This window comes from Geotrypetes seraphini, chromosome 2 (genome assembly GCF_902459505.1).
Source record: "Geotrypetes seraphini chromosome 2, aGeoSer1.1, whole genome shotgun sequence".
NCBI classification, from domain to species: domain Eukaryota; kingdom Metazoa; phylum Chordata; class Amphibia; order Gymnophiona; family Dermophiidae; genus Geotrypetes; species Geotrypetes seraphini.
Genome location: NC_047085.1, coordinates 102,975,845 through 102,989,961, shown reverse-complemented (window position 1 = coordinate 102,989,961; position 14,117 = coordinate 102,975,845). Strand labels below are relative to the sequence as shown.

The 14,117-nt window shown below is 42.3% G+C and overlaps 1 protein-coding gene across 2 annotated transcripts in view; it reads left to right on the top strand.

Moving 5' to 3' along the window:
- Positions 1-14,117, top strand: part of PREX2 (phosphatidylinositol-3,4,5-trisphosphate dependent Rac exchange factor 2) — a 628,296-nt gene that overhangs the window by 79,738 nt on the left and 534,441 nt on the right. For both annotated transcript variants that reach the window (XM_033933977.1, XM_033933976.1), the window contains exon 2: positions 9,428-9,499. In XM_033933977.1, coding sequence (XP_033789868.1) covers positions 9,428-9,499 — 72 coding nt within the window. The remainder of the gene's footprint in view (positions 1-9,427; positions 9,500-14,117) is intronic.

Sequence of the window (14,117 nt, the reverse complement as noted above, 5' to 3'; positions counted from 1 at the left end):
TGCTGAAATTAGGAAAATTAATTCCAGGAGGCCAGTGGGGAAGACGGACAGGACAGCACAGCAGCGGGAGACCAGCGGGTAACCACTTCCCGACTGACCCTCCCCACTTGTCCTCTAAAGCAGAAGCGGCAGGCCAGCAAAAGGCAGCGCTGCCGCTCCTGCTTTAGAGGGCGAGTGGGGAGGGTCAGTGAACGAATCGGGAGGCCGATTTTTTGTTGGGGTAAATTGATTCGAATCGATTCAACCAAAATGAATCGGTGAATCGATTCGAATCGTGAATCGGGCAGCATTAACTCACATGGATTAAAAACTGGTTGGCGGATAGGAAACAGAGAGTGGAGGTAAATGGACAATACTCGGACTGGAAAAGCATCACGAGTGGAGTGCTGCAGGGTTCGGTGCTTAGACCCGTGCTCTTCAACATATTTATAAATGACCTGGAAATTGGTACGATGAGTGAGTGATTAAATTTGCGGATGATACGAAGTTATTCAGAGTAGTGAAGATACAGAAGGGTTGCGAAGACCTGCAACGTGACATAAACAAGCACGAGAAATGGGCTGCGACATGGCAAATGAGGTATAACGTGAATAAGTGTATGGTGATGCATGTCGGTAACAAAAATCTTATACACGAATACAGGATGTCCAGTGCAGTACTCGGAGAGACCCCCAGGAAAGAGACTTGGGAGTACTGGTCGACAAGTCAATGAAGCCGTCTGCGAAAAGGGTGAACAGAATGCTAGGAATGATTAAGAAGGGGATCACAAACAGATCAGAGAAGGTTATCATGCTGCTGTACCCGGCCATGGTACGTTCCCACCTGTAATACTGCATCCAGCACTTGTCGCCGTAAATGAAGAAGGACACAGTACTACTCGAAAGGGTCCAGAGAGGAGCGACTAAAATGGTTAAGGGGCTGGAGGAGTTGCCGTACAATGAGAGATTAGAGAAACTGGGCCTCTTCTCCTTTGAAAAGAGGAAACTTAGAGGGGACTTAATCGAAACATTCAAGATAATGAAGGGAATAGACTTAGTAGATAAAGACAGGTTGTTCACCCTCTCCAAGGTAGAGAGAATGAGAGGGCACTCTCTAAAGTTAAAAGGGGATAGATTACATACAAACGTAAGGAAGTTCTTCACCCAGAGAGTGGTAGAAAACTGGAACACTCTCCCGGAGGCTGTTATAGGGGAAAACACCCTCCAGGGATTCAAGACAAAGTTAGACAAGTTCCTGCTGAACCAGAATGTATGCAGGTAAGGCTAGACTCAGTTAGGGCACTGGTCTTTGCCCTGGGGGCCGCTGCGGGAGTGGACTGCTGGGTACGATGGACCACTGGTCTGACCCAACAGCGGCAATTCTTATGTTCAATTCATGTTCTCTAATTCTACCATTCCTCATCTCTGGAAAAGATTTGTTTGTATATTACTAGCTTTCCAGTTTTCAAATGTCTGCATCATATATCTCCCCTATTCCCCTATCCTTCCTTTCCTATAGGGCAGCAGTTCTGAGTCTGGTCCTTGGTTTACCTCTAGCCAGTCAGGTTTTCAGGATTCCCACAATGAATATGCAAGAGATAAATTTGCGCACAATGGAGGCAGTGCATACAAAGATATCTCATGCATATTCATTGTGGATATCTTGAAAACCAGAGTAGCTTGGACAGTGGCTTAGTAAGTGGGGAGCAGAATGCCCTGAGCACTGTCTTGGTGGGGTCCTGGCACCTCTCTGCCCCCCCGTGCCATGCTTGCACCCTCCCTTTCCCACCCCTTAACTTCTTTAAAATCTTCGCCAGCACGAGCAATCTTAGCCCGCTGGTCGCACAGGCTTAGCTCTCTTTCTGAAATCACTTTCAGGTCACTGGGGCCAGGAAGTGATGTCAGATGGAAAGCCAGTGGGAGCAGCAGGCCGGAGAAGCTGCTCGCACTGGCAAAGATTTAAAGTGGTACGGGGTGGGAAGGGACGGCGTGAGTGTGGTGTGGGGGTGTGGAAGGAGCGGTGGAGGTTGGCGTGTAAGGCGCTAGAGGCGGAGAGGAGGATTCAGGGAAGCGCCACCTCCTCGGGCACCTCCTACCCTTGCTTGCTACTGGGCTTGGTGTATACTGAGGACTGAGTTGAGCAACCTTGCATTAGGGTATACATATTCATATGTTACATAGTAACATAGTAGATGACGGCAGATAAAGACCCGAATGGTCCATCCAGTCTGCCCAACCTGATTCAATTTAGATTTTTTTAATTTTTTCTTCTTAGCTATTTCTGGGCAAGAATCCAAAGCTTTACCCTGTACTGTGCCTGGGTTCCAACTGCCGAAATCAAGGCTAATATGTCTTGTGGTGCAAATTTGTAAAGAACTTGCTTAAATTCCCTTCTCTTTCCTGCCCCATGTCCTATATTCTGTGAAAACAGAGAATGAGCCACTGATCTTCATATTGCACAGAACATAATCCGAGTAACTATGTTTTCCAGACACACTGCCTGCTTATTTTGCAGCAAGCAGTGACTGAAGAGATTTTGAATGGCATATAAAAAGGCTGATCAATGTACATTTCATTTCTGTCAAAGCTCAGTTTGAAAAATGGTTAAGATCCAGCTGTATTCAGGTGGTATTTCCCATTTTATTGCTTTATTGGTCAGGAGCGGGGAGAAGCAAAACCACAGAAGCAGATTTAGGAGCAGTGGTGAAGCATACTGTAAATTCAGGAAAGAGCTCGTTTCCTGTGCCGGATGTGGTGAACCATTTGTGTTACAGACTTTCAGTTTTATGTCCATGTCTCCCTACTGTAAATGGATAGCTTAGTGCAGTTCATTTGCAAAGTTATTCTTCATTTATTTATGTTTAAAATCATATATTCCTAACCGAAAGGAACCCCAGTGGCTTGCAATTTGGCATGTGTAATTCTGTAAAATATGAGATCCCATCAAGTTCAGTTTCTACTTCCCACACACTTTGCAGTGATCCTGAGTTAATCCTTTAACTGAGTGATTCATAAATCTGTGCCACTGACCCCCCCAGTCTGGTTTTCAGAATACCTTCAATAAATGTGCACAAGATATGCAAATTATATTCATACATATTCATTGTGGATATCCCAAAAATCAGACTGATTGTTGCATTGATTGTGTGTGTGTGTGTGTGTGTGTGTGTGTGGGGGGGGGGGGCAATGTTCCCCCAACTGCAATAAGCTGCTTTGCAACATCATGGTCCACCAGAGGGAGAATTTGGCTTCTTATAGCCCAGGTGAGAGAAAATGATCTGTACAAATGATTTGCTGGGTTGTGCATGTCACTGGAGCACAGGGGACACATACATGCACACCGCACTAGCCATGGACAAAACATATGGTGGTTCCTAGGTCAGGATTAATTCGTTGAGGACCTCTAGGCACCCAAGTCCACTGGACTTCCTGCCCCACCCCACCCTACTATGCCCTACCCACCCCCATTTATTTACCCATTTTCTTCTTTACTTCTTTTATTTTAAAATTCAAAACAAACAAAGATTACCAAAGCAGTGACAGTGTAATACTCCTCATGGTGGATCTAGTATACCAGCTGCCTTCTTTTGTTTCCTGACCCTTGAAATATAAAATTGTACAATCCATTGATAGAGACTGTATAGAAATCAATTTAGAGCTGAAAAATTAGCTATAGAGATACTATGGAGGTTTTCCATACCAATGATTGAATACACAATTGACTCTAGAATTCATTGCCAAAGAATGCTGTTAGTTTAATAGGATTTTAGAAAAAGGTTTGGATAATTTCTTAAAAGCCCATATGCCATTATTAAGATGGACTTGGGAAAATCCACTGCTTATTTCTAAGCTAAGCAGTATAAAATCTGTTTTACTTTTTTGCGATTTTGCCAGGTACTTATGACCAGGATTGGCCACTGTTGGAAACAGGATACTGAGCTTGATGGACCTTTGGTCTGTCCCAGTATGGCAACACTTATTTTCATATGTATGTTAGCACTATAGTGTTAAAAGTGAGCCTTTATCCTCCATATTTAATCTCTCTCTAACCTTTCTTTCTGGTGCAATAGGTCTTTCTGGACAGTAGGGTATTCTCATGCTCTCTAGCCATGCAGGATTTTCCACTCCTCCTACTGAAGGCTTTGCTGCCCCCTTCAGTTTTTTCTTCTGTTTGCAAACCAGGAGGTGTCTTTCTGATCTGCTCTGTATATTTCTTTATTATTGGGGGTGGAGGGGGTGGGTTTGCTATTTTTGTGGCTACCGGTACACCAGAGCTCCCAGCTCAGATGATAACTCTGCCTATGTGGAGAAGAAGCAGACTTGGGTCTGCAATTGGCATATTAATCCCTTGGGGTCCTATTTGGCCAGCCTGCAGAGATCTTTGTGGAGCTCGGAATCAATACCCCTAGTACCTTTACTCGCCTACTGAATCACAGGGGCTTGAGCACAGGCTGTTAGGCATCCAAAGAGGGCTCAGCGGGGCTCTTCAGGGTGCCGGTTGTGATTTAGCCTCCCCCCCTTTCATGTGTGTGGTTCCGTGGGGGTTAAGGATTAATCTGACCTCGGTCCGACTAGTAGCCCAAAGATTTCGGCATTGGAAGAATGACTGATTGAGGCAGAGTTTCTTCTTCCATATCCAACTACTTCTGGTTACTGTGGATGGGCAGACTGGATGGGCCATTTGGCCTTTATCTGCTATCATGTTTCTATGTTTCTCAGAGCTGAGGCAGGATGCAGCACCTTCAGAGCACATATCACAGTGTGTGAGGCTATTACAGCCTATGGGCAAAATTGTGTGTGTGTGTGTGTGTGTGGGGGGGGGGGTTCTGAAAATCTTGTTTTTAAGGGTTTCTGCCAATTTCCTATAGTGTCCCCCACCTCTAAAATCCTGCTTTCTGGGTTTTCTACTTTTAGGTGTCATTTTTTAGTTGCTTTTGTTGGCACTAACACACTGCTGTGGTGGCCATCTTGAATTTCCTGATTTTTTTCAAAGTTCTCCAAAACCTTCAAATCACCTCGTTGTACCTCAAAGCTAGCAGGAATGGAGTCCTCAGGCTCTTTTACCCCTAAATCATTCAAGAGTTGCGCTGGATGGTCGTTTGAAGAGCATCTCTGTGCAGGGCAGGATTAATTCGTCGAGGGCCCCTAGGCACACAAGTACACTGGGCCCCCCTACACCGCCCCACCTCACCATGCACCCAGGTGGAAACAGGAAGCTGCGTCAGAGGGAAGCTTTGGCAATACAGCCTTTTTGTAGTTTTACAACCACGCTAAAAGCAGTTTACTTACAGGTACTTAGAAACAAAGAAATATGATGGCAGATAAAGCCCAAATGGCCCATCCAGTCTGCCCATCCACAACATCCACTATCTCCTCCTCTCCCTAAGAGATCTCATGTGCCTTCAAGCATTTTCCTTATTTATTCCAGTGGGATCACAATGATTCTAATGAAACTGCTTATGGTTTTACTATCAATGCAGCAAAATGTGCTAAACATTAGTTCAATTTTTATTTCAACCTCTGAAGTTCGATTATGAGTAAATGGAAGTTAAAAAAAAAAAAATTCAGTTACCCAGAGATGAGATCCTCAAGATAGGTTCTTGAATCAGGGGTCCTTGGGACCTAGATATCTAAATCAATTACCCCCAAGTCTAATAGCTCTGAGCCAGAGCCCCAGGGCCAGAAGTATTTTCACTTGAAACCCTGAGCTAGAGACTTCCTGTTATTGAACACTGGACACTGGATCCTGAGCTAGGGACCTCTAAACCAGATAGATCTTTTTTCCTAGGACCCATAAGCTAAAGAGATTAATGTTTGTCCTTTGATTTCCTTGAGAGCCCCCCAAGCTAGAGAATTTTGGCTCAAGACCATAGATCAGGTTTTCAAATTCCCTCCTCTAGGGCAGCAATTCAGTCGGGGTTTCAGGATTTCTCCAATGAATATGCATGAGATCTATTAGCATACAATGAAAGCAGTGCATGCAAATAGATCTCATGCATATTCATTGAAGAAATCCTGAAAACTCAACTGGATTGCGGCTCTCGAGGAAGGACTTTGACACCCCTGCCATAGATCATCACAAACTTCCCCTTCCCACTATTTTTCCATATCCACTAAGCCAAAATGGCTGTCCTAACTGTCCAGTTACCTATCTGGTTACCAGTCTGAATATTGTCATTACATGGATAAGTACTAGTGACCTAACTGTATTAATAGTTATACTTATCTCCCTGTATTAGTAACCCTATTGAATTCTGCATCAATCTGTCCATTGTAACTTCCTGGGTAACTGACTCAACCTCTTGTAATGTAATCCATCCTTAAATAGTGGAATAGAAAACAGATTAACAAAACATACTCAGATATTCAGCATTACCTGGTATCTAGGTACCAGTGCTGAGTACCTGCCTATAAAAAAAATGCGAAATGCAGTTGGCCCAATATTTAAAAATTGGATGTCTTTATTAGTTTTGAAAATGGGTGTTTCCCCGCCCCGATATTTGGACATCTTGCGAGATATGTCCAAAGTTGGATTTAGATGCACTGTTGAAAATGCCCCTCCACGTCTTAATTTTGGTTCACTGTTTTATGTTACCCTGCATTTTTAGAATTAATTTTTAGCTGCCAAATTCTGGATCGTTCTTCAGGCTTCATCAGGAGTTAAAGCATTTTGTTGGATAGCTACTAGACTTGAACGCCCATTTTACCTAGCCTTTTAAAAATATGTGTAAGACAATGCAGGAGTGCATGCAATTGCCACCATGTCCAATGTAAACAAACCATTTTGCAAATATACATGAGGAAAAATGGGCAGAAAAACTTGGCAGATTCCATGTAGAAGTGCCGGCACTTATGCAGAGAAACAGTGATTTTGGAACTTTCATGTGTAATTGCTGACACTTCTAGCTACAGTGGAACTATTTTATAAACTGGATGCATAAGTGTTGCCATTTAACTAGTGAATTTGCAATTTTGGGGGGGAGGTGGAAATAAAAATCTGTGGATTGAGAAGTACCCCTTTAATCCCTTGAATTAAATCCTGTCTGAAACTACTACTAGTACTATTTATCATTTTTATAGCACTGCTAGACATACGTAGCGTTGTACATTAAACATATAAGAGACAATCCCTGCTCAATAGAGCTTACAATTTAATTAAAACAGACAAACAGGACAAATAGGGTTTGCCCCTAACTGTGTACCTCTGTGCAAAAGCTAGCAATGAAATTTGTTTGAATATATGCATATTTCCTTTGTAAGATGGGGGATATTTGTAAACCTACTCATTCTATAAATTTGCATGCCCAACTTGATATTTAGCTTGCAAAGTCGCATGCCCAAGTTATGGAAAGGTCAGTTATATGTGTAACTTGATTGAAACTGGATTTAACAACAAATTATTGGCTATTATAGGTGTTGAGCAGCATTAATTGATATTAATTAGCAGTTAAGCAAGTAATTACCATTAGTATTCTACAAAATGTGCTTGCAATGGGCTAGATTCACTAAGCAAACCAATTGTGTATCGCTCGGTTTGTGCTCACTTTCCTATGGCTCGATTCACTAACCTTCCTCCAGACCCCATCTGCACCCGATCTGATCTGCGCATGCAAATGAGTAAAAAGGCATGTAAATTTCTTAAGGCATCGATTCATGAAACCATTTCGTCCAAACCGACTGGTCTTTCCGTTCCAAAATGTTTTGACTGCTGAGGACCAGTCGCTTTACGTCCTCGGCGACTATTCCTGCCTACAACTGCCGTGTGCATATTAAGAACCCCATTAAAAATATATATCTACCCCGCAAAAAATCCAAAATATATCTAAACTTTAAATATATGTAAACTTTCATGTACATAAGCATTAGAAATATTTTTTTGATTTTTTTGGAATGCGCATAGCGAGCATGGGAGTGAATCTCAGATTTGTAATGCGCATGGCGAGAAAATCATGGATTAACCCTGTGCTTTCCTTGCGCATTGTACATTTCATATATCAATGCCAAATTTTAAAAAAATCAAAAATTAAAAATAACTTTTAAGGGCCAGCTATCCCTCCCCCCCTTCTTTCCAGCTAGATTGTCACATGCATCTGACGTCACGGGGTCACCTTTGGTTGCTTCGTGCTTCATTGCAGAAAGAGTCGCACAGCCTCCTGGGAGTCGTAGGCTGTATATAACAGCGCATGATCCCAGAATATCAAAAGGTTGCAGATCATTCAGAACACAACTGTTCAGTTGATTTTCAATTTGAAAAAATTTGATCATGTAACTAAATTCTATTGGCTCCCAGTTGAGGCAAGAATATTCATGTTAGGTTGCACTTGTTACAAGACATTTTTTGGCCTTATACCTGATTATATTATTGATCACTATAAATTTACTGACAGAAAACGCCTTTCTCATTTTAGATTATTTGCATTTCCTACTGTAAAAGGTTGCTTATACAAAAGATTTTTATCTTTTCAAGCAGGATCATGGAATAAACCCTTTTCTCTCCTGATAACAAACTCCAACTCCTATCTTTCCTTTAGAAAAATGCTAAAGATCTATTTATTTGACAAATGCTTCTGTATTGAATATGATTATAATACAGTGGAACCTTGGTTTACAAGCATAATTCGTTCCAGAAGCATGCTCATAAACCAATTTACTCGTATATCAAAGCGAGTTTCCCCATAGAAAGTAAAGGAAACTCGCTTGATTCGTTCCACTTCCCATCTCCACCCCACCCCACTACATCCCACCCCCGAGGCCACTGGTGCATTTCTACATCTCTCCCCACCAAGAACCGGCATGGCCCCCTGCCTGCAAACGCTGCCCCCCCCCGTGAACCGGCATTGGCCCCCCTTGCGAACGCCTGCCCCCCCCGTGTGAACTGGCATCCCCCGCCCACCCAAAATGCAAGCTTACCTCCCGATGTGGCACTGGCACGCAGCACCAAGCAACAGGAGTTGCCTTCTGGCTCCTGCCTTTCTCCGATCTTTGGGCACCGGCACTGGCACCTCCTGTGGCTTGGTGCTGCATGCCAGTTCCACATTGGGGGGTAAGCTTGAAGTTTGGGCGGGTGGGGGATGCCAGTTCGCACGGGGGGGGGCGGGTGTTTGCGAGGGGGTTGATGCCAGTTCACGGGGGGAGGCAGCGTTTGTGGGTGGGGGGGACGATGCCGGTTAGCGGGCGGGAGGACTCGCAAATCAAGTCAATGCTCGGTTTGCGAGTCACGATTTGCGAGAATGTTTTGCTTGTCTTGCAAAACACTCACAAACCGGTGCACTCGTAAACTAAGGTTTGACTGTACACTGTGCTTGTACATTCTCTTGATTGTTGTTAACCGCGTTGAACTGAGAGGTTACTGCGTAATATAAGAGAATTTGTTATGTTAAGTTATTTTTTCTAAAGTAATGGAAGTATTTGAAACTAAATAATTTATTTTCTTACATGATTTCTTTCAGGCATTCTTGCATCGAATGAGACAGTGTGCTGCTGCAAAGTCTGATAAAAACATTACTGAGGAAACAGTAAAGGTTAGTGCTTCTTAAAATATGACCCCTTTAGAAGCTGCAGAGTATTGTAAACTCATTGCAGTGTCTGGAACATGGAGTCCAGGATGGGGCAGCCATGCTATAAAAGTCCCTAAGGGATCATACATTCATTCACTTCGATAAAAACTGCACACTGAGTGAACTTTACAAAATCCAAATCAGCAAAAATAGGGCAAAAGGCAGAAAAATCATAGGAAACAAACTGAGGATATACTGTAGGGTGTTGCCATGTTATTTGATTAACAATACATTTTGGAGTAACTTGGAGGTTAAAACCTCTTTCAGGACAGTATGAACAAAATATGACAATAATAGATTTTATAAATGAATCATAAAAGCATTTTATTAATCATCTAAAGGGGAAAGGTTGGGGTGAGGAGGTGGCTAAACAGGGAGAGATGGATGGGTGATCAGAAGGTGACAAAGCTGTAGAATGTTATGGTTTACAGTTATTGGAAACCCAGACCTTTGTTAAGACTTTTCGGGGCAGATTCTGTAAAGGACATCTAAAATTTAGGCGTCCAGGAGAAGAATGCTGAGAGCAATTCTATAATGCATAGATGCACACTATAGAGAATCACGCTCTGTGGCGCTGAGCAAATCTAAGTGCATCTATATTGTTAGACGTCCTTTGCAGAGTCGCCTTTTAGGCATTGCATAGACGTTCTAATAATGTCTATAACATTATCGTGTGTTAGCATTATGATGTCATTAGAACGGTGATTTTATGCTGGTTATTTTACATTAAAACTGTATGCAGTAAAATACTGACACCACTATTATATTTAATTTATTTATCTTTTAATTATTTATGTACCATTTATATCCTATGTGGTATTTAAATTGGCTCCTTTATCATATTTCTCTTCTGTTCCAGTTAACCAGGATCACAAGGAGCAGTGTGTGTGTGTATGGGGGGGGTAGGGGGAGAAGTGGATTTGAGCCAACATCAGGGTACGGGGAGGGGCATAATCAAAAGTCCGTTTTGGGCCTAAGTCGCTAGTTGCCCAAAATCGAACATGGGAAAAGGTCCATTTCCGAAAAATACGTCCATAATTTTTTTTGAAAATCATCTAACTGTACGTCCAGCTGTATGATCGTCCAGACTGCTACGTCGTCCATCTTTATACCCCATTTTTGTCCAAAAATTTGTCCAAGTCAAAAACGCCTAGAAAAAGATCTTTTGGACATGAGCGGGGTCAGCAAAGTGATGGACTGGACACCCAAACATTGCACCAGAGTAGTGGGGTACCTTACAGGGCACTGCTATGAACTTCATAAAAAGGGTGCCATATACACATCTCCCCACAACAACCTTATAGGTCATGGTGAGCCCCCAGAAACACCCCCCAGAACTGATTAGACCCACCTGTCTACTACTCCAATAGCCCTTATGACTGCAGGTGCCACTTATATAGCAGTACATAAGGGTTTGGGTGGGTGCATATGTTTCACCATGCATGCAGTAGTTAGAGTGGCTTATGGGCCTGGGTCCTCCTCTCCATGGTTCATTAACCCACCTCAACTTAAGCCACCTCTGTGCAGCTCTACTAGGATTTCCTATACCAGGCTGCCAGGTGCTGATGTTCTGGAGGCAGATATGTAAAGTTGTTATTACGATTTTTATGGGGGTGGGGATGGTCAGTGATCACTGGGGCAGTGTGTGGGGGTCTGTACTTTGTCCCTACAGTGGTTATATGGTCACTTTGGATACCTTCTTGTGACTTAGACCTGATTTTAGAAGGCCTAAGTCACAACATCCAAGTTCCTTCTAGGCAGTGTTGTAAAACTTTTGGTTATACATGCAGTCCGACTAAGTCTAGGATGGCCCATGTCCCACCCAAATCCCGCCCTCGTCACTCCTCCTAAAACGCCCCTTTTAACTCTGGGCGTACTGCAGCACTGTGAAGGCCTAAGTCATTTTCAGATACGTCTAAAACCTGGTTCGATTATCGGCACTTGGATAACTTGTCTCACTGATCGTCTAAGTGCCGATTTAGGCCAGTTTTTAGCCGTATTTCCGTTTCGATTATGAGTCCCTAAGGCTGTAGCTCTACCTACTGCACCACACACACTCAGATAGTAAACTTCATTTCAATTTTAAAGCTAAGCTTATATCCTCTTGATTTACAAGCAGTCATTTCTCTCGGATAAATATCAAACATGTACCTTCAACACTCGTCTAATTCCTCTTTTGGCCTCTATGTTCCTTAGAGTACATAAAATATATATATATATATTGCATACTAAATCCTGCAATTTTTTGGTGTAATGAGGACTCCTTCAAAAGCAGGTCTACTTTTGAGCATGAGTTGGGTGCTAGATAGGCTTGAGTTAGGTGGATGAGTTGGGCGTCACTTAGGCATGCTTGAGGCATCTACATATGAATGGGGCTTCTATTTTTTGGGGTCTAGAGGACTCCAGTTTGATATTAAGGTCAAAAGATGTTTAATAATGCATTACTTAAGCAAAGCACATGGAATATATATATTTATTGCATACTAAACCTATTTTGGGGGTAAAGAGGACTCCTTTTTGATAATAATAGAAAAAGATTACTCAAGCAAAGATTACTCAAGCAAAACAATATATAGATGAAATATGCAATATATATATATGAAGTATGCTATATATATGAAACCTCATTCCCAAAAGGCTAAGAAAATAAGAAGAGAATCCCTACTCACAACGGCTGTAGTTCAGAGCAAGTGGAAATGTCTGATGCACAATCTTGACATCATTATGACATCATCAATATGCACCTAGATGGCAGAATGCCACTAAAATATAATAGGAATATGTGACCATACTAGGGATTTGAACCCACCACCTTGGGAAGATGGAAGAAGTGCCTTTAACTACTGAGCCACAGGAGATTTATTTTAGGCAGGTGTTACTGCATTGAGATGAGACCTTAGGAGATCATAGCATCTTAGGGGAAGTTTCCCTCTGCATCCTGGAAATGACAGAGTGCAAATGTAAGTGGCAAAGTCCACAACCCATACTCTCTTATGAGACTAAAAACTAATGGAAATGGGGGTAGCTGTGTGGATTTGAACCCATGAGATGTGGAAGAAGTGCCTTTAACCACTGATCTACAGGAACTTTAATTTAGGCAGGGGTTTCCTATTATTTTTAGTGATATTCTGCCATCTAGGTGCATATTGATGATGTCACAATGATTGTTCATCAGACATGTCCACTTGCTCTGAACTACAGCCGTTGTGTGTAGGGATTCTCTTCATAATTTCTTAGCCTTTTGGGAATGAGGTTTAGTATGCTATATATATTTCATGTGCTTTGCTTGAGTAATGCATTATTAAACATCTTTTTCTATTATTATGAAAGAGAAGTCCTCTCTACCCCCCCAAAAAATTTATTTATTTACTTTTCTATACCATTCTCCCAGGGGAGCTCAGAACAGTTTTACATGAATTTATTCAGGTCCTCAAGCATTTTTCCCTGTCTGTTCCGATGGGCTCACAATCTACCTAATGTACCTGGGGCAATGGGGGGATTAAGTGACTTGCCCAGGGTCACAAGGAACAGTGTAGGTTTGAACCCACAACCTCAGGGTGCTGAGGCTGTAGCTTTAACCACTGCGCCACACACTCCAATATCAAACTGGAGTCCTCTATACACTCAAAAATAAAGCCCCGTTCACCTTTATGCCAACACCTCTGGCACACCTAAGTGAAGTCTAAGTCACGTCTACCTAACTTGCGTCTACCTAGCAACCAGCTCAAGCTCAAAAGTAGACCTGATTTTGTAGCACCTACATTTTAGGCATTAGGTAGACACATTAGGACGCTGAGCAGCATGCGATTCTGTAAATGGATGTCTATTTCAAAGCCACACCTACGCCATGCCTATCCTGTTAGGCACAGCTTTCCCCGATGGGCGTCCACAAAATTGTGTGAATCGTGTCCAGCCTTTGCACATCTATTTTCCATTTATTGTTTGTTAAAGTCGTTAATTGGGCTTATTATCCACTTTATTTGGACGCCTAAATCGATGGATATCCACATTATGCATGCCTAAAGTTAGATGTCCTTTACAGAAACAGCCCCTTCTTGTTTCAAAGATTCCCATTTTACCTAGAACGTAGCGATCAGAGTTCAGACAGCCAGGCCAGGATGTGCTCAGTTCCAATTATTTTAGGAAACAAATTGCTGACATGGAGCCTTTTCTAAAGTAACCGCAGGTGTGTGCGTGTGATTACTGGCACATGCAGCAGCAGTTACTATTTTAGAAAGATACACATTGAAAATGTGAATAGCACAGATTGGCAGCATCCATAGAGAGGTGTTGGCATTCGCATATGGAAATTGCAATTTTACAACTGCCTGGTGTAAGTGATTGAGCCATCTTCTCATTTATATGTAGTGTTTCAGAGATCTTAAAAATACTACTGAACCTCAGATAGCGTTGAACTTGATAACTATAGTGCATACTCATGCTAATTCTTTTGGGGATCTTCAGACTGCCACCCAAGTAGCATAACTCACTGTGGTATGAATCCTCATTAATCCCAGTTTAGCATTTTTAATATTAGCATTGTTATAATTTAAATATTTATAATGAGCAGAAATAGATAAAT